General features: G+C 45.5%; 1 protein-coding gene across 7 annotated transcripts in view; it reads right to left on the bottom strand.

Annotated features, from left to right (window-relative positions):
* Window positions 1-18369, bottom strand: part of XPO6 (exportin 6) — a 55885-nt gene extending 37516 nt beyond the window's left edge. For 2 of the 7 annotated variants that reach the window (XM_041120167.1, XM_041120168.1), the window contains exons 1-3: window positions 9508-9727; window positions 1552-1642; window positions 56-168 (exon numbers count right to left, since the gene is read on the bottom strand). In XM_041120167.1, coding sequence (XP_040976101.1) covers window positions 56-168; window positions 1552-1642; window positions 9508-9546 — 243 coding nt within the window. In that variant the 5' untranslated portion in view covers window positions 9547-9727. Of the gene's footprint in view, window positions 1-55; window positions 169-1551; window positions 1643-9507; window positions 9728-17933 lie in introns of those variants that run through there. The other 5 variants (XM_030001730.2, XM_041120169.1, XM_041120170.1 and 2 more) reach the window with 5 other exon arrangements.
* Window positions 18370-21489: the final 3120 nt, after the last annotated feature.

Here is a 21489-nt window from a genome sequence, read left to right as displayed (position 1 = left end):
TATAAAACTGCACCAGACAGAAAATGCACTAAGCAGGCAACAGTACACATCTTACCTCAAACACAGTCAAACTGTACATCATTACATAGTCATTTCTTGTACTTGACAGGAAATAGAGGCAGAATCTCCAGGCTCCTATCTGCTGGGCAAAGTTATTTAAAAGCTCCTCTGAAAAAATAAAGTATTAAAAAATGACATTAAAATTCTTAAGCTGTAAACAAATCCATAACAATGTATACTGATCACACAACATCACACTGAGCATGGACGAAACCCCATGTTCAGGGAATGACTTGAACCACCTGGAAGAGGGAAAAAAAAAACCACCACACTCCAAAGTATTAAAAGCAATCTAACAATAGGCTTTAATGAAAACAAAATAGGTATGTCATTTTAGAATACAATTTTGACATAAATACTACACCAGACTAATAGCTGAATATTAAAACAGGTCACACAAAAATTATATTACAAGCATTACCATTTTATCTATAAAAGCCAAATGTCGGGATGCCAGGTCACTGTGAAAGACTAGAAGTACTTCAGATAACACACAGCATTATAAAACACCCTTGTTTTAATGCAATTGCTCCAAGAGCCATTGACTTTGTTGTAGTGCAGCACATCAAAAACCTCTCTGAACACTCAGGTACAGGATTTGGTCATCTCACATCAAGGGACTACATACCAAATGCGGCAAAAGGAAAAGCTACAAGGGCTGTTTTACAGGCTAATCAAATTTAAGCCTTAATCAATTTGTTTCTTTCCTGCAACTTAAGCAGGAAAAGAGGGGAGGCTGAAGGCTTTCACCTTTTTCACAGCAGATCTCCACAATAGGGGAAAAAAAAAACCAAACAAAACACCTTGCCTAGTTGCTTATTCTTTATTTTACCAGATTTCTGGGAGAAGTCTTTCATGCTGATCATACTTTTGGCACTGAAGTTAGAGATGGCAGAAGTTTGAGTATAAAAGCAAACTGCCTATTTACAGCCATTAACCACTGATTCAAGAAGTTAATCTAGAGCACGTCTAAGATCTCTGCTGGTTTTCACAACGACATATTTAATAACACCAGCCAAAATGAAACCTCACTGTTTATTCCTACTTGTCATTTCACATTAACTAGGACAGTCTTCTGCTTTCCCTTCTTAATGCTGAAGAAATCTGAAGTCCATGCCCCATCTCTAGGCAGAAGGTAGAGGTTTTCCAGGACATGCAGTCCAACAATGTACAGGCAGAAAAAAGGTAACATCCTTCTCCTACCCTAACCAACTTACTACCCTTGATAAAAAACTACATCTCCATGCTCACAGCAGTAGACAGTTACCAACATATTAATTATCTATAGGACCTGCCATGGTATATCTGAAACCCAAACTACGTAAGCCTTTACTTCAAGTTCATACATAAGCAGGAGAGGCTAAGATGCGAGTTTGGTATCAGATAGAGCACTTTCATGTGCTATATTTAACATAACCAAGTCACATCTGCCAAGGTCTGCAGGCAGCAGAAAGCAAAGGGGACCATCCTTTAGAAGGGGCATGAACTCACCTATCTCGCGTTTCCGCTCATTCGTTGTGCAATTGTGGAAAAACTCTGTCATTAGACTCTCCAAAGCCCGTAGTGAGGCCTCTTCAGATGCCTGGGAACGACATTTAAAGGAAAGAGTTAAAATATCATTCATGTCACAGATGCACCCAAAAACCAACAAGAGCACAAAGTCCAGGTGGAGGGCAAAATAATCTGGAATTTAAACTACTCATTGGTGTCAAGTAGCAACAAGATTTGTCCACTGCAAGTGAAAGCTTTGGACATGAAGGACCATTTGCTCAGCTGCGTTAACTAATGAAAATACAAGAAGTTTCCTTTTTGGTTTTTTTTGTGGCATTTAGTAATTTCAAGTTAGCTCATCCTTGTCAAATAATTCTCACAAAGACAGCAAGTTCAAGTGAAGATACTTTCAGATGTTTACAGATAATAAATACAGCGATAGCACAGGAAGCACGAATTTTGAGAGGACTCCTGACACCTATTCCTGTCTTTGCCTCAGTGCCGCACTGTGCCACACTGCCACCTGCGCCAAAGGTGCTCAGGAAGTGGCAGCTTGAAAGATTAAGAAATTTCCAGCACTTTGAAAAGCAATATACAAGTATTCAGCTATTTGATTCAAGAAAAACGTCACCCCATCTCCAAATTTAGCTTTTATTATAGAATTCATTGGTTATATATCAGTGGGTTTAAGTCCTAAAATAAATTATCAGAATTAGCATACAGCCATTGCAAGGTCACTATAGTTTTGCAAGTCTCTGGAGCTGGGATGATTTTATTCTAATAACAGCTCACCACCGAGCTTAGCCTCTCTAGCTGTGCCACACTTCCCTTATGGTCTAAGCCTGATAATGGATAGCCTTAGACAACAGTACTGCTACAGTACAGACCATGCCATTAGTCATTCCTCTAATGTTTTCAACACATGCTATCAATAATAAATGCATCAAGATTCAAGCCCCAGTCTTCCTCTGCACAGAACCAAAGTAAGCCATTAAAGAAAACTTAAAGTTCTGCCTCAAAACAATAAAAACAGAAACAAAAACCATGACCGGCAGTCTTCTGCAAAGAGATGAGCAAGTGAGACAACATGCAGAAACACTACAGGCTTCTGCTGGTTCCCATTTCCACGTACAGCAGTTTCCCCAAGGACCACCACAGGGCCAAGCAGCATGAGACCCTCCTCAAACAGCCTGGGGTTGGATTAACCCCCCAGGAGAACTGACAACTCAACACAACAGCGTGGGAAGACAAATTCAGCTCTGCTCTCCAAACATTGATGCTCTGTAGGATACCATGCATTTTCAATTACTTCACAAAGGAATACTGAATTTCATCCTACCTTTCCTCTTCCTCCCTGCCCCCTCCCGCTTTTTTTTTTTCTTTTTAAAGACCTGCTCTAGAAAGCAAGGACTATTTTAGCAAGAAACATTGCTAGTGGGAAATTGGCTTAAAATAACCTACAATTAAATCAAAGCCACTTTGCCAGCTTAAGCAAGATCAAGCACCCGTTATCACCTCTTTAACACATTTATACATGGTCTCTGCAAACAATCCCTTGCACTGTAAACTTCCCCTTGAAGCCGGCCAGCCCTTCAGCCACCAGTCTCCTCCTCCTGCCAGTCACCATTTCCCACGTAACAGCAGCATTGCAGATAAGAGACTCATTTAAAAAAAAAAATATTTGATGGAGTCCTTAATGACATTAGGATATAGCCGCACTGCCATTTCTATGCATTTCGTTCTGGGACATTGCACATTGTTGCAAATTCCTCCCAACTAGATCCAGACGTACATATCCAACATTTTTGTAAATCCCTGTAGTTTACTTCTCTAATGCTCAACACGGAGTAAGCCTCACCAGCAGTTTCTGATGCCAATCCCCCCCAAAGAGGAGTTTCCAAACGCTAGGCAGATCAATATGATGCAAATTCCTCTGTAAGAAGCACTGCTCTCCCACTCCACCCCTCCACCAGCCAAGATCAAGATCACTTCAATTCACAGAGAAGTGTTAGCTCTTCACACAGGAATGGCAGGGCTCAATCGTTTTTGGATAGTTAATTCAATCCTTCTTTAGAAAGAGTAGTTAAGTCAATTTTTTCCAAGATTCAAGAGTTATTTCCTACTTTTGGAAATAAATTGCAGAGTTCTTATAAATCTCGAACATCTGACATGTCCTCCACTGGCTTCAAACTGAGATTTTGAAGATGACAGAGCCTACTCCTAGGAACACACTTAATAAAATAATAAATAAAAACACCAGCTTCACAATGTTCAACGCATCAAAATCAAAAAAGAAAACAGAGCACAAAGCAAGCACTTTATGTAAAAAGCCCAGGCTGGCCAGAATCCAAGGCCAACCTGGCAGAAAGAAACAGAATGACCTCCAAGATTATTTTATTCTCCTATTTGACTTCTCCTGGCTGTTCCGGACGTTTGGCCAAAGGAAGGTGGAGTAGCACAAATTGTCTGAAGTAATCAAAACCCAGCCCAGGACCCTCTGCAAACAGGAGAGCCTCCCAGGTCTTCCCCAGATGCTATCTGATGGCCACACCAAGCGCACCCCCTTCTAGCTATTGGCAGGACTTAAAAAGGTAGGGAGCAGCGTTCTGTATTTGCTAATGCCTTTGGGTATTCCTCAAGTTAACCATTCCTGGAGCATGCGGTAACCACCCACCTTTCAAGCAAAGGCTCTGATAAATAGGTCATTGAGATAAAGAGGACACATGCTGTTGGAGAGCTGCAGAGGAAATTTACTGTACCTATATCCAGACACCCCAGAAAGCAGATTATCTAGTGAGGCTATAATAAAAGTAGAGCTGTTTGTAGGACCTGTGGCTGTACCTGTCTGTAATATTTCCAGCTGCACCTCAGTATTATCACTCACATTAATATGTAGTTTGCTTTCTTCTGGGGCTCAGCGTTTACTCTGCACTGAAGAAAAGAACAGGAAAGTATCACCAGGGTCTGCGAAGAGACATGCCGATGAACCCTGATACTGAGCAGCAATGCATGGACATTAATGACTGCCTCAGTCCTGCACAGTCAGGACAAGATCAAACCCCACAGGCAGCCAGAACCAGCAGCACTCACTTCACTTTCTGTCTGGTCTGAAATTCAGCCATTTGGGTCATATGCAAATTTCATGTTTAAAGGTTTTTAAGGAAAGTCATGAAGTCTGGACTATCATTAGCAGAATTTAGTGCAGACTTTCTGGGTAAGGGCTGGCAGTTTCCCTCACCTTCACGAGGCATCACAGAATAGTCAACTATTAAACCAGAAATACTTCTTACTGATTTTCACAAGTGGTAAAATCTGACCCCTCCACCCCCAATGTCTCAGGCTACTCAGGGCTGGATCAAACTGCCAGGAAATGCTGTTTGCTCTCTTCTGTCATCCATTTAGGAAAAAAATATTCAAGTCTATGAATCCCATTTGCAGAGCAGGTAATGTCAGCTTTTTACCATAAAAACCTTTGCAATTCACTAAAAACAGTCACGGTAAGATTTGACATGCCACCATCCACACAGGCTCCACTGCTTCCGATTGCCCAAATGCTATGGTTGAGCTCAGACCTGCAGGCTCTTGCAGGGAGGATCTCAGCTGCCAGATTCAGCAGACCCTCCAGCCAAAGATGATGTCCTCAGTCACAGCTTGGTTAGGTGAAGTTAGTGATACATGAAACTAAGCAAGCAGGTCTAAATGCTGGTACACCAACAGCTACAGATACCTGTGTTCCAGTAGGACATCCATACTTTGACCTAGAAATTGTTTCCAAGACAGCATCTCGGAGACATGTGTCATAGCCGATTCTCCCCAAAACAGGTGCTGTCGTCTGCTGCTGTGCTACGTTGGGTCTGTGCTGCATGGGCAAGCGTCAGGTCTGTCCCAAGTCTGATCTGAGCATGACTTGATACGGATCAGGGTGGGAGAGAGCCACTGTCAGTCTACGTCCTTATCATCCCCATTTTTGCCTCATTAAGTTTGCTAAAGGTGTTTCATTAACAGTTATCAAACTAGAACTAGTTATCAAACTAGCTGCTTACTCATACCATTTACCTATGAACTCCAACCTTTAATAGCAGTCTCATACAACCAGCAAAATGACAGATTCACAGCTGAGACTACAGCTTCCTATTTTGACAGAAATTACAAGATTTGCTACCAAGAACCTGCACATTCTCCATTCACCAAAGAACAAAAATTATCTATAAAACCTGGATCTACCAGCTGATTTCAGGGCTACCATTCAATTACATTTTAAGATGTATGAGCCATTAACTGATTTCTGTTGATTAAGGAAAAGAATACTAATAGCTGCTAACTTACTGCATTTTAGGCTGTTCAAACTCCAGTTCACTGCACCTCAGTAAGGCTCTAAAGGAGCAAAATCTTTGTACCTTGCTGCTTAAACCAGGACACCATAACAAGTTCAGTTTAGCCTGTAGCCTATGACTAAAGCATTCCGGTAGGATGAGTTACTCATCCAACTCTGGCGAATAACAGAGGAATGACTTTTGGATTGCAATTTAGACATTGCACATTTACTTTAATAGAAGATACAACACTAATTTTAGTTTGCATAATACCTGATCGTTCTGGAAGATATGAAAGTGCTTTATAAAGCTATTTCAATTTTCTCCAGAAGTGCTTTCATTTAGAGTTCACTTTCTATCTTTTTACTTCATATTATGTTCTCTACAGCGATTGTTTCTTTTAGAGGAAAGCTCTTCTCTAATGCTTTGCCATAAAAACACAAGCTGTTAACCTTTTAATGTTTGCTATTAACAGCTCGGTAGAATATCGATCATACAAATGATACTCTAAATACGGCAACTCAGGCTGATGACAACTGTAAGAGGAGGGTTATGTCTGTTGATTTTTTTTCTAATGTGTTTGGAAATGGATCTCACTCCAAGACAAGATTAAGGTAATCCCTCCACAAAGCTTTTTTCAGTAAGATGTTAATTGCAGCTGCAACATTACCAATGTGACTTCAACAATCCTTCAGGCAGCACCAGAACACCTTCCTCTGCCATGGAAAAATGGGTTTTACACCACACAAGTGGAACCTTAAAAACACCTCCTTCGGTGGCAGGTAGGAAAAACACTTGCACCACTGAACCCCAGAAGCCCTCACTGCCCCCCTGTAACGCCTCTACTCTTTATTTAAAAGAGGACGGGATCTCTTTCTGTTAGGGAGTTATTTACCCCTTTGCACCCCATCACGTTTTTAATTCAGACGCCCACTCTTGTTCCATCCCTCCCTTCAATACCTGCACTGCTGAAGCACTTTTCACACTGTATCTAACACCCACCAGCCCATAAAGCCTCCCTACACCATATATTGGTAGCAAATGAAGATATTTTTCCAGCACAGCCCTGGCTTCCTAATTTTTTGGAGCCTGCTTCTACATCACCTTCCTACCCACCATGCCTCTTACCATCACCAGTCCTCCTGGTTATCAAGGTTTGGATCTTATCACATTTTACCCAGCTCTGCTAAAATGAGTATCAGCTACATCTACCAGCTTGTGCTTGTAATGGGCAACTCTTCCAGGAGAGAAGGGACTGCAGGAGAGCACACAATGCGAAACCCTGTTGTTTGAAGCGTTCCCAGCAGGAATTACTATAATGCCACTGACAGTGCATAGGATTAAGAAAAGAGAAAAGAAAAATCATGCACACACCACAATGGCAGCTGCTAGTATAAAATAACTCATCATCACCCTGCCTTTGCTAAATTACACTGTCCCATCCTCTTCCACCTCAGAGCCTTCTGCTTCCAATTTTGTGCAGTTACTTAATAGTACAGGTATACACATATGAATACAAACCACTACACTTCAGCTGCTGAATTTTCTTCCATTGTATTTTTTTTACTGTTGTAGATAATTTTTAAGGAAACTCAGTCAAGACTAATTTAATAATACACATACCTTACATGCATATGTGCCAAGGTAGTAATTTACTCATTTAAGAATTACCAGGATGTCTTTCAGAGCCCCTCCCTGCCCGAGCCTTAACATAACGTGATAATGAACATGTAAATTAGTAATTACACTCTCAGAAAGATTGTGGGTCATTTCAAGCCTGCTTGTGTGGGTCACAAAAGCCCGTCTTTTGCAGCTATCAGCAAAGCACAGATTATTATCACCACTTCAGTGAACCTCTGGAACAGCCTTGGGTCGGTCACTCGATGCAGTGAAGTTCATGAAAAGCACAGCATTATTTTTAGCAACAAAAGCAGAATTATGGTGTTTTAAAAAAAGTCGTACGACACCCAACACATCCTCTAGAAAGGATGAATGCACACTACCAAGAGCCAGAGCTGTGCAGCTCAAAGGCAGTGTTACTTACTACGTTTAATTGTTTCCAACTAACGATTTTAGAAGTCTGGGCTTTCACACTTATTCCCAAGGTCTCCTTATCAGTATAACTCACAGAGGTCTTAAATTAGGAGACAGAATGCAGACCCTGCAACATACGTGCTCCCTGGCAGTACACTGCTGATGGTATCAAGACACAGCTCAGTCTTTATTCTCAGTTTCCTTGTTGCATTTCAGAGATGTTTTTGTGGTTTGATGAACCGAAACTAGACTCAGCTTCACTCTGTGCTTTGAGAACAGTTCAGGCTCCTGGTGCCATTTCAAGAGATCTCCTGGCTGCAGAATACAACCTGCGTATCTGGTTCATTCGTTTCAAGGGCCACAACTTCGGCAGCTCACTAATGAGATGTAGATTTTGCAAATTCATTTCTGTTATACCACAATTCAAGCAAAAAAATCTACTATAAAAGTAATGAATTACTGCTCTTCCTCAAGGTGATTGGCGGAGGAATAAAGGCACTACGTTACTCTCAATCTCCCCGCTGTGATGAAGCTGACGTCCAGCATCAGAGCTGCTCAAGGCCCTTCTGCCTGTACAACTCGTCACTTCAGAAATCCCACACTGCAATTCAGGAATCAATGTGTTTTATTTAACCATCAGCTAAGGACTAAGAATGACCACAGGCTGAACACTACTGCGTGGAACAGGCTATGGAGAGCCAGCAGTGATAATCTGATATCTTGAACAGGATAAAGAGATCATCTTACCTGTAAACACTGCCGGCTACACAAGTAATCAGGCACCTTTTTGAATACCTAAGGGATCTTATTTCTTAAATCTTCTTGTACAGGCCGGTTCAGTTAACCAGGCTTCAGGTTTTAAGGCTGAACTTTGACTAACAGGCTCAAGTGTCCAAGTCTGATTCTTTCTAAACTGCTAACTCTTAATCCACATAATCAAGTCCAGTAGCCAGTGTGTCCTCCACCAAGCATTCCACATTTGCTTTGCTGTTTACAAAAGATGCTCATTACATGGAAAAGCAGCAAGCATAGAGCATTAAAATTCAACACCTAGAAATTCTCTTAGAAACCCACCGAAGGAATAAAATAATCATAGCAAGCTGGCATAAGCAAAGTAAGATTTAGACACAGCACCATTACAAGCCATGCTCTTGCTGAGGACAAGCACAAGAGCAATTTATGGGCCCCTGCTGCCCGGGGAAGGCGGGCCTGGTCAAGAGACAATGACTTGCCCATTGATTTACTGCAGTTTAGCTGCTGGAAAAGACTTAGCAACACATTATTTCCCCAAACAAGTAGCTGCTAAAACAATGATACACAGATGAGAAGTGCAGAAGTATCCAAAGCAGACTACTCCAGATCCATATTTGGCATCATACTACCGCCTATCACCATAGTACAGGCGTCCCAGGTGGGTACAGGTGGTACTAGGGTCACTTTTTGGGCTTATGACTTAACTTTGACAATCCAGGTACAGTCATTAGACTTTCCTCAGCAAGACACTCGGTTCAGACAGCTCTCAGCTGCTGTCCACCACTTTTTAAGCCGCCACCACTGACAACAAATTTTCAGTTTGGGCGTTATCAGAAAAAACAAGCCATAAACTCACAGTATGCTCTTCAGATGGACACCGCACAAGGTTGATCATCAGCCAAGAGTGGTCAGCTGGGCACAAGCCACTTTCTGGATGATAAAATACTGCAAGGTGACTCTGGTTCTCTCCCAGAGTACAGAAATAACTTAAACTCTTCCAGTGAAGTCTAGAAACTCACATCTCTGAAGGAAATTTCCCCCCCATCCCCACCCCGCAATCTGTATTTGGGTCCGTCCTTTCACCTCACACTCTCCCTGTGCCGGGTTCCCCGGGATGTGCCACACTTCAAACCAGCCTGCCACACCTCGGAGGGAGATCCCATCCTTTCCTGTAAGGCGAAGCTCAGGCAGGAGCTGCGGGACCACGGTCACAGGGTACAAATCACTTCCCTTTTCTCTGCATAAGCAAATCTAAGCTTGCACAAACAGGACCACAGGGCTAGCCCAAACAAATACATGCAACTTAATTCATTGAGATAACACTTCCCCTGCCATTTTAGGTGAAGTAACCTGAGTTTTAAAAAGGCAGGTGGGAAAAAGATCCCAAGGCCATACTATTTTGGACACAGGTATGTCAGGGGGATGGTAATTGTGGAAGGAATAAAAAACTCTTTATAAAAATTATTTATAAAAATAAAAAGGTGGTAAGAAAAACACTTGCATCTTCTTACTCAAATGGTCCACAACAATCAATAGATGAGCAGCGGCATGTAAAATGAACTTACAAAAAGTATAAAGAATGGTCTTTTTAGTTGAAGTTAGTTTTAAAACACACACCTATCTTCAAGTTTTAAGCGAGTCTTCCTACAAAGAACACTATTCTTGCTCTTACAGATGGATATTTGACACTTAAAAATGCTAAAAAGCTTGCTCCTCACCACTTGTTCAAATGTGGCAGCAACTTTGACCAGAGAGGAGACTAGAAGAAAGGTACATAAGTGATAGGAGTTGTGAACCTGGCATGCTTGCATATCAGCAGTAAGCCGTCCAAGATGCATTAACAGATTTTTAAAAACACTTCTCAAATACTTTACTGTCTGCAAAGCCACAAATAAGCCCTTATTTATCTCAACCTACAGACAACTCACAAACAATCTGAATTGCAATCGTAACTTAAGGAGTCTCCGACACCATGCACATATGCAGAGTTGGAAATGGAAAGCACTAGGACAAGCAAAAAAGAAAGCAAACGTAAGAAGAAAACAATTATTCAGCATATTTCTTAAAGTGGTCCTTCTATTCAAATGCAGCTCCATCTACAGAAAGGCAAACCCCCGCTGAGATTTTACCTGCACTGACACATCCGAGCTGCTCATTTTCCACGTAGTTCTCCAACATCCACTTCTGCCTGGCAGGATTAAGCCCATTACCTTGGGGAAAAAATTCTCCCAACACCAGACTACGCAAAGTGACATCAGTGCAAGGTTTATGGTAAACCTGGGAGAAGGATTATACCTTACCCAATATATTACACCAGCCAGACCCGATTTCCAAGGAGGTATGATTACACCGCACGGTATTTTATAAAACCCTCAGCCCTCTGACAAAGAGAAGAAAAAAAGCCTGTGATATTGCAAGTTTAATTCCTGGCAAGAGCTTTAAAACTTGTGTTGGGCATTTAAGAGCATATAATGAAACTATCGTGGATAACACCATGGGAATAACTCTGCAAGGCTTTTTTTTTTTTTTTAATTTTAAACGTTTCCAAAGGACAGCACATGCAGGAAGAACATCTAGTCCACTTAAAGAAAAACAAGATCTTGATATCTGTAATGCTTCTGCACTTTGGGGTATTTCACAACAGCAGTCTGCTTCTCACCCTTGCATCTCCTGCAGCTCCGGGCCGACACAGCTATCTGCCCCGGGACTGGGGGGCTCCGACAGACCGACACACAACTAGACTTTGGTCAACATGACCCAACCCACTTCTTCAAGCGCCAGCAGGAAACAAGAAAAAGCAGCTGAAACTTTGCTGCAAGCTGCTGCAAAGCAGCCTTTTTCCTCCTTCGCTTTTCCCCCATCACAAAAACTGCTTCTCCTGTGCTGCTGGCAGGATCAGAGGAGCGGCTGGTGCAGCCCTCCGCCATGGACGGAAGCAGGAATAGCCTTGCTCCTCAGCACCTACCTTATACTTGCATGTCAGAGGTTATAGGCCATGGATCACATCATCCTCCTCTTTTTTTTTTTATCTCCATACTTGCAAAAAGAAAGCCAAGGAATTGTAGAAAATTCAGTCTTATCCCCCCTAAGCAAAGGAACAAATCTAACCACTACAGAGTTGCTCTCTACTGTATCCCTTCCAGACCTCGATTTTAAACACGCTGTTCTTTGACACCAGCTACTACTCCAGGAAAACAACCACTAAGACAAACTTCAGTGGAAGAAACTGCCCTCAATCCCAAAGGAAAGGACTAGTGGTATTGCAATGCAGAAGAAATCTGTTGGTTTTACCCATGGAGGCAGGAGAGAATCAACCAAGCACAATGCAGATTTTTCAGACAAAATTATCTCTCATAAGGAAAAAAAAAAAAAAACCAAACCAAAACACTCTTTCTTCTAGAAGACTGCGTCCCCTGGATTTAATGCCGACTTTGGCATTCTGACAAGCCAGTATACAAAACAGATGAGTACGCTCCTTTCTCAAAAGGGGGGACGAAAAGAAATCACGACACTCCCTCTTAGGAAGAAATTCACGCTGCGATATTTTATTACGGCTTTAACTAAGTCAAACCACTAAAAATACACATAGACTTGCAAACCCAGCCACAAACTTGGAGATGCTGAAACAAAAAAGATAATTTGGAACGTGAATGCAAAGTACTGGGAAATGGTAAAAGAAATGTAATTCTGGGCACGATCCCCAAAGGAGAGGGATGAGGGAAGATTTGGGGGGGGGGGATTAAGAAATTTGTTATGTTGCTAGAAGAGCCTGAAACACTTCAGGTAGAGTGAAAGCTTCCTATGCCAATTGTAAATAAAAAACAAACGTGGATAAAGAAAGGAATAAAACATGTGGGGGGAGGAAGGTAAGATTGGAAAAAAGTTGCTTCACCACAGAAACACCTTTCATAAACTGTAGGTGCTCCTGAACCCAGGCTCAGAGAAGCTGCACCATTCCCAACCTGCCAGAGGACAGAGGCTCTCACCAGTTGACCCACACCATTTCTGAGCACAGAAATAAAACCCAGGGGCTGCCTGGATGAGTAAGCAACTTCTTGAACATCATAATCAGTAGCGGAAAAAGCCAATTACTTCTCCTCTACCAAACTTAAATATTTACACTTTTGTTGGAGCAACCAGACATTCACAAGAGAACAACCACATGCTACACACTTTACCTTTATAAATGGTATTCTAAGCATCTTATTTTGAGAAAACAAAGCTGGCAAACACCTTATTTTTTTTCTCCAAAAGTAGAAGATTGCCATGTTAACACATGGGATGCAGAGAAGGCCAAGGCAGCAGCGACCCAAATACATTTATAGTTACTAACAGGAAATACTGCTGACTGATAAAGGATATTGATTTGGAAGGATCTTAGGACACATTCTATCAGACGGGTATCAGCCTATACACGTAAAAGCTACATTTTTTTCTACTTTGCATATACTAATGCCCATTAAGAAATATAACAACAGTAATAGCAGCTCCTTCTCCCTGATCTAAATGGCAACACCTAACAGTGTACATTAAAATAACCAAACAGAACACAAATTCCTTGGAGCTTTTAGGCATCTGCACACTGAGCGATCTCTTTGCAGCACTGAACCCCACTGCATGAGCTTAGTAGTACAGGCCAGGTTTTTATGCTTCTCTACTAAAATAATCCCAACAACCAACACTCATCTATCAGCGGATTGCCATGATCATCACCTAGCAGAAAGAGGCTTTTTGAGCTAGTTTAGTAGACCTTGAGGCTCAATAATTTTGCCTTAATACCTTTTAGCCCATCTGGAGACAGTGCAGCCGACATTTAGCTACCCAAGTCTTTGAAATACAGTGTATGTACTGTAGTTATAGATCCTGAAAGGTATTATGTATAACCATTCCACTAAATTAGCTATTTTCTTCAAAGAAAAAGCTTTCATCCTTCACAGCCACGCTTGAGACCAGCTTTCCTGCTACAAACTCAGTTCTGATTCCCCTTTCTTCTAACTCTGCCAAAAGGGACACGCAGGTTCAGCCTTCACCCAGGGCCACCGCAGGCAGATGCTGCCGCCGAGGGCGTCACAGCAGATAGAGCTGCCCACCCAGCCGGTGGCTTTGCTACAGAACTAATAAATATGTGAAACAGTTCACCAGCATTAAGTCTCAGCTCCCATTTAAAGATTTAATAAAGCGGGGATAATAACGGGGCACAGAAAGTTATGACGTGACTTGAAGGCCAAAAAAGGAAGCCAGATGTTGGAGCTGAGGCTAGAACTTCAAAGTTCCTATTCTCTTGTTTCTCTGCTCAGTAGAGTGAGTCAGAATGGTTTCAAAAAGGGTTTACTTTTATTTTTAAACTGCGTACTTTAAGGGGATATACAGAAAGCTGACAGAACTTCAGACTACTACACCACAGCGGTCTAGTTTTGATGCTGCACATCAGCCAGCAATGTCGGAGCAGGCGCTGCCAGGGGGAGGGGACAACACGCTCCAGCTCCCTCTTGGTCTCAAAAACCTCCCCATCAAGCAAAGTGCTTCCTGCCTGCCCCAGCACAGGCAGCACGCTCAACCTTACCATCTTCTCCATCTCTTGGTATGGGAAGACATCCCTACAGCTCACCTGCTTCAGGACCAGGTGGCAGCAGCCCAAACGCAATTTAAGCATCCCTAGCGCAATGGGACAGCCAGGCAGAGGGTTCTTGCAAAAGCAAGAAGCTGCTGCTGCTGCTGCTCCTGCCACAACAATGTCCTCAGCCACCTGCACAGTAGACATCGGGAGTGGTCCCAAAAACACAGGACTGGTTCACAGCCCACAGACCCGTTCCAGCCTTAGGGCCACCAGCTCAGCTACAATGACATACATAATAAACGTGAGCTATTTTGGTAATTCAGCAGCAAGCTCCCTGGCAACCAAGAGTGCCAGAACAACCTATGGCTCACCAGCATTACCTGGCTAGATATGCTGCAATCCAGACATACTTTATTCCTTAGCAAACGGAAGGCTTAAACCATCGTCAGGTCTCCAAAGGAAGCTTTAAGTCTAAGAAAATGACAGCACTTACTGCTAAAAAAAAAAATTGGAAGGTGATAATAGGGGCTATAAAATAAAAGCTAGGATGCTGCTGGGGAAAATTTAGAAAGATTCAAGCTACACACGCCCACTGCCTACTTCCATTTTTGCAAGCTATATTTGCTTCATGCAGAACAGAGACACAAGCTTCTTTGGATCTGCTGCTGCTACTTCTATTGTCTGCTTCCCACTTCACTACACATTTATGAGGCCTAGTGATAACCTGAAAGAAGCGCGACTTGTTTTGTAACTAAAGCCAACATGTTTGAGAAGCCTGTTTGCAGTTCTCTTGACTGAAGGGTTGACTTCATATGACATCTTTAAATCTGATACCTAACACAGTAGCATTTCCTGGAAGAAGTCCCTTTTCCTAAGCTGTTCATCTAGTTGCTGGCAGGATACAAATCCCGCATAATTGAAGAATACATTTGCTAGGAGGTAATCACCTGACTTCCAACCTCACATGGGAGTTACGAATACACTTGCCAGGTGACTAGTATGCTCAGGAGATCATAACTGAGCCCTGATGGTTTCAGAGATGGTTCATCTTTGCTAGTGGAAGCAGAAGAAAGGTGGAAGAATGAGTGAGAAGACAAACGCATAGCTTATTTGGATGCAAAACACGAATGCATTCAAGGAGTAGTTCCATGAACAATATTTATTTCAAAGCTGTTAGCTAAAATCATCTAGAAGGATCCTAAAAGTTGACTAGGAAACCATATTAATACTTTGTGGTCTATTAAAGAAGAGAAAAGCTTGAAGAGTGCCACCCGAGCGCGTCAATTGGAGCTAGTTACTCTGTGTTTAGAGGTTAACTTGACTCCACAGAAATCCACTTGAGAAGCCTGTATTTTACAATTCTCTATCTTCTCTACAAACATACCATGACATCATCAACACTGACACACCTTTTTCACAGAAAGCCACAAACTGGATGCTGTACAGGAACTATTTAGCAGACATGCAATGTGCATTAGTAGTCTGACATGCCACCAGCATGTACCGTGCGTGGCGATTATTACAACAACCAGAAAGCTTGACACAGCAGGGCTGCTCTTTACAAATATCTCAGAAGCAAAAGAATGATTCAAGCTTCCTGTGAAACTAAATAGCTTTTTAATGATGGCGTAAGATTTCTGAGCCATTAGTGGCATCCAAGCACACTGAACTGGCACCTGTCCTACGACACACGTAGCTTCTGAGCACATTGCGCATCACTGGTTTCCCCCTCTTCTTTTTAACTTAACAGTGTGTTCTTGTCACTCCTTCCCAGCTAATCAAGCTCTAACTCATTACTGCTCCTATTGCTTACACCCTTCAGGATCCACTCAATTCAACTTCAACTAATAAAATCTGCTTCCACAAGTCTGTATTTTTAACAGCAGAGATTAATTATGTTTTATTTGTTCCCAGTATGCCTTACAACATCTCATCTTCACACTTTTCCAACTGTTTCCAGGAAGGAGGGTACACTACCAGCAGAACATGCCCATCTGTAAGCTCCAAGGAAATGGGAACATAAGGAAAATCTTGCACAGTAGTCACATGAAGAGTTACAACAGTAAATTCTGCAGTATAGCCCAATGACTGCTTTTCAACTTCCAAAGCCAGTACTCAGCTTGTAGCTGAACCAAATAACGGATGTTCAAGGAAAAGAAATGAAAACAAGATGTAATTCAGCAGGCTAAACGTGCATATCTGTATGAAGGCAAGGGAAGAACTAAGAAGTCCTTTCACCACCTGCAATGATTAGTGCACAAAACTTGATAACCTCTTTCCACAAACAGAGCTACAATTTGTTACATACAACTGGTCCACCATATTCTCCGAACTCAACCACAGTATTTATTCATCTTCTTGAACCTGGGCTAATCACGAAAAAGAATCCACCTCAGCAACACTGCCCTTTGTTCTAGCTTTGGCCAAAGCTAAATTCAGGAAGAACTTGGACATTTGGCAGACAGTCCATCCTGAGCAGGCAGGTACATCCCTCCGACTGATCAAGCATGCACGCACACCAAGTAATAGCAGGCTGCTACTTGTAATTATTCAGGGGACCATAACCCACTCCAACAGACACTGTATGGGGTAGCAAAGCCTCTCAAAGGGACTAATGAAATTCAACTGAAACAGGCTACAGAGAGCAAGGTTTCAATAAACTAGCAATAGTGTACCAGAAGCACACCAAACCATGTGCAGATGTGATTATTTCGCCTCCTGGTTGAAGAAATTCACAGCTGCAAACCAAGATCCCATCTTCCTGAAGAAAGGGGGTATAAGGCCTGAGCCAACATTATCTAAGACAGCTTAAGCTAGAAAGTGGTTGAAAACTAGATCAGTAACTACTGCCTTTGCCCAGTGGGACTCTCTGGGTTGGACTACAGGCAGGTTTCCATGAACAGATCCAGGGCTGCAGAACACATCTCTCTACTTACTGATCAACTGCAAAGTACGCGTTTGTGGCTTCCCTTTGTCAACGCAATAAATTTTGGGATATAAGGTTTCCCTGCAGGTAGAACAAGGGAAAAATAAGAATAGCAGTTGTTACTAAGCATATCACTGCCAGTGCTTGGTATGGCAATAGTGAGCAGCATCGCGATCCCCTGAAGACAGATTTCCACCTACCAGCCCTGCGAGCCTGACTGTGCGTGCACCCAATGGATTAAAGATGTCTTCTCTCACATCTTATCAAGAGAAAAAAAGATTGTGCAAATCAAAGCATGCCGTATCTCAGCTCTGTATCTCTTGGTAGGACTGCAGCTAAGACTGCTGCTGCTGGAAGGCAGCTGAACACCAGTACCTACAGCAGAATTAAAATACACTCTGCGCAGAAAGGAATCCAGGTCATTTCTGCAGCTTATCCAAGGCTAAATTGGAGGCGAACAGGGCAAATCCACGGCTGGCACTGCAGAAAACCTGTAACTCTCAACGCCCTCTGGCACAAACGCTCCCAGGAAGAACTTCTGCCTTCACAGCTTTTTTAAATTCGTTACCACGGCGGCCCCGGGGGTGAAGGCCTCCCTTAACACCCGCAGCCCCCGGCCGGGACGCTGCCCGGGCAGCTCCCCGCAGCAGGCCCCGGGCCGCCCGGTCCCCGTACGGGGGGCAGGCCCTGAGGACTGGCGGGCCCGGGACAGGCCGCAGGCCCAGCCGGAGAACCTCCCCCCCGCACCTCCCCGCCCTGGGGGAGCTCCGCGGCGGCCCCGCTCCCCGCCCGCACTCACCATGGCTGCCGGCGGCTCCCGCGGGGCGGCTCTAGGCAGGGCACCGCGCTCCGCTCATGTCATGGCCGGCGGCGGCCGGTGGCGGGGCCTCCCCGCCCATGCACCGGCGAGCCCCCGCCGGCCGCAGAGCCCCAGGCACCGCAGGCGGGCCCCCCCCCCGCCCGGAGAGGAGCCGCCGCCGCCGCCGCCGCCTCCCAGCCCCCGGGCCTCCCCCGGCCGGCGGGGACGGGGAGCCCCGGGGCGCTGGGAAGGGCCGCCGGAGGGCTGGCCCGGGAGGGCGCGCCGGTCGCCGGCGGAAGGGACGGGAGGGGAGGGGAGGGGAAGGGAAGGGAAGGGAACGCGGCCCAGCCCGGCGCGGCGGCTGTCGGTGCGGCCGGTGGCTACGCCAGGCGCATCCTGCCGCGCACCGGGGAGGCGGCTCTGCCGGCCCCGCCCCGCCCTGCCGCCGGAAGCGGTCGCCGGACCCCTGCGGCCAATCGCGGGCGAGGCGGTGGTGCCGGCGCATGCGCACGTCTCCGCGGCACGCCGCCGGCCGCCATCTTGGACAAGGGCGCGGGGCGGGGCGGGGCGGGGCGGGGCGGGGGGGGGCAGGGAGGGAAGGTCCACGCCCGGAGGTGCGCCTCGCCCCGCCCCAGCGCAGCTGCGCATGCGCGAGAGGCCCTTCCCGCCCGGCAGGAAGCAGCGGCGGGGCTGGTGTGCGTGCCCGCCCTTTGCCCGCGCGTGTCAGAGGAGCGGGGGGAAACGCCCCCCGGAGGGGCGGGGTTATGCTTGACCACGCCCCCTGAAGGCGGGGCTTCGGCCGCACCCAGTTGCCAGCCGCCGGCCACGGGCGAGGGGCACGCGTTGCCTGGCAACGCGGCGGGGCAGCCGTGGGCCCGGGCCTGGGCCCCTACCCCGAGCCTCGGGGGCGGCTGTGCGGCCTCCCGGCTCCTGCCCGCCTCCCCGGAGAGTTACAGTCTGCATCGGCTTTGTGCCCGCGTAACGAATTAAATAAGTAAAATGAACTCGGGGAGGGGGCAACCCCCAACCCTGTAAGTCCTCGTCAGCAACAATAAAGAAACTACATGGCCTAGAAACCCCTTCGTGAACACCTAGTCCCACCCCCCCAGTTTTGACTCAACCTGGGGCTCTTTGTGGCCCTCAGTTCTCCAATGCCTGACGTGGCCAGGAGAGAAGACGTTAACGGAGAGATCCAGAACAGCGGGTGAATTTAAAAAATGGAAATTCAGCCCCTAACTGCTGCCTGCCAAAATCAAGGAGCCAGGACCAACCAGAGCCCCAAACCGATAGAGTTAATACAGATCAAAATACTTCTTATGGTTCCCAAACTCTCCTGTGGCATTAACAGTTACGAGAGACTGCTGAAACTGGCGGCTTAATAGGCTTTAGAGGGGACAATATACATATGGGGATATTGCAAAAGCTTGCACTTACATTAGAGGATTAAAACAAGAGAGGGAGGAAAATAAACCCTCCATGGGGGTGTAACTAACCACGGGGCTCAACAAGAAGATTATGGTTGAGCAGTCCCGTGTCTTTTCCATGGCAGATTTTCTTTCACTTCCATGCTTTCAGCAGAGTGCTGACCCCACGGGCCCCTGTCCTGCTCACCCCGATCAGCCTTTCCCTCTGGGTGGAAACGCTGTTCGTGAGCCATGCAGGCTGATAAAAACTCACCAAGAAGGAGACGTGCAGCTTGCAGCTGAGCAGACGCCGCCTGGCCACACAGGAGATAATGTCCATTTGCTGCGACGTGTCGATGAATTACCATATGCACCCCCAGGCAGAGCACCGTCCCCGAAACCTACCTCTCCAACACCTCCAAAACCTCTCCAACACCTCTCCAACCTCTCCAGAACCTCTCCACCACCACCAAAACCTCTCCAACCTCTCCAGAACCTCTCCAACCTCTCTCCAGCCTCTCCAGAACCTCTCCAACACCTCCAAAACCCCTCCAACATCTCCAAAACCTCTCCAACACCTCTCCAACCTCTCCAGAACCTCTCCAACACCACCAAAACCTCTCCAACCTCTCCAGAACCTCTCCAACCTCTCTCCAGCCTCTCCAGAACCTCTCCAACACCTCCAAAACCTCTCCAACATCTCCAAAACCTCTCCAACCTCTCCAGAACCTCTCCAACCTCTCTCCAGCCTCTCCAGAACCTCTCCAACACCTCCAAAACCCCTCCAACATCTCCAAAACCTCTCCAACATCTCCAAAACCTCTCCAACATTTCCAACACCTCCAGAACTCCTCCAACATCTCCAAAACCCATCCAACACCTCCAAAATCTCCCCAACATCTCCAAAACCTCCCTGACACCTCCAAAACCCCTCCGACACCCCCAAAACTCTAGGCCGAGCCGAGCTACGTGCCGTGCCCACCCGTGTGTTTAACAGAGGCTGGAAGTGCCTTGAGATGCCACCTCAGCAATGGTTACATCAAGATATTTCAGCTGTGCTAGCAGAGGGCAGGTTACCATGGTGACCATTAAAAGGATAATCTTATTATCGCCATTTGTTATTCCGAAGGGATTCTTTGTTGACACGTGCTCTGAGGTGCGCATTGCCGGCCGGGGAAAACCAGCTGCTGGACACAGACCTGCTGAGCCATGCACGCCTTGCCTCCGAAGCCATGGAGAAGCATTTCTTCCACCGCTTTGTGTTTTGGGGTGGGTTTTGATTTTTTTTTGGCTCTCCAAAACAGAAGCAGCTCCAGCTCCCTGGGCTGGGAGGGGTCTAGCGTGCTGCAGGCACAGAGCAAGCTGGTGGAGACCAGAAGAAAGAAGAGAAACCTTCCACCAAACTGCTGGATCCTTACAGGGAGCTTTTCTCCTCTATTCCCATTTCCCCTGCAAAACCCAAGGCGGTGGAACACTTTTTAGCATGGGATTTGGGGCTGACAGTGAGCTCTGAGCTTTGCAAGCCTTCATCCCTGCTTTAGAAGCATCTGCCCCAAGGCAAAGGAAGGTCTCCTTGTGCCTCGCACATGGAGTAACAGGTCTCACACAGTCCCGTCTGGGACCTCGTGTTGTTGTTGATCCGGGAGAAAACCAGGTGCGAGGACCACGGCCGCCACCAGCACTACTGGAGCATGAGGAGCGTGTCCCGGGAATGCTGCAGTGCCAGACGCCGGGCCTCCTTTATCCCATTTTTTGGGGCTCTGCCCATTGCTGGAAGGGCCATTTAGTAAAGAAAATAAATAGTCACCCTAATCACTGACTGTCTACAGCCCTTATGTTTTAATTTGGGGTTCCTCCACCTGTTTCCTAAAGAGGGTGGCAGCAAGGCTCAGACTGTGCCTGAATCAGCCCCAAGATGGGAGAAGCCATCAACCTTTTTTTTTTTTTTGTAACTTTATGTTTTAAAAAAACAGAAGGAAGGGAAATACCATGGAGCCAAATGGCTGTATTGGGACACCAAGGGAACAGAATTTGTGAAAATAATTTGTTACTGCATGGTTTATCCCTCAGTTTTTATTGTAAACATGCACAGAAATGCACTGGAACGTGATTTGAAGCCTTCTTTTCAAAGCCTCCTGCACAGCTCCAGCCTT

This window comes from Aquila chrysaetos, chromosome 25 (assembly GCF_900496995.4).
Source record: "Aquila chrysaetos chrysaetos chromosome 25, bAquChr1.4, whole genome shotgun sequence".
NCBI classification, from domain to species: Eukaryota; Metazoa; Chordata; class Aves; order Accipitriformes; family Accipitridae; genus Aquila; species Aquila chrysaetos.
Note: the sequence above shows the minus strand (reverse complement) of the source record. Positions and strands in the feature narration are given on the sequence as shown.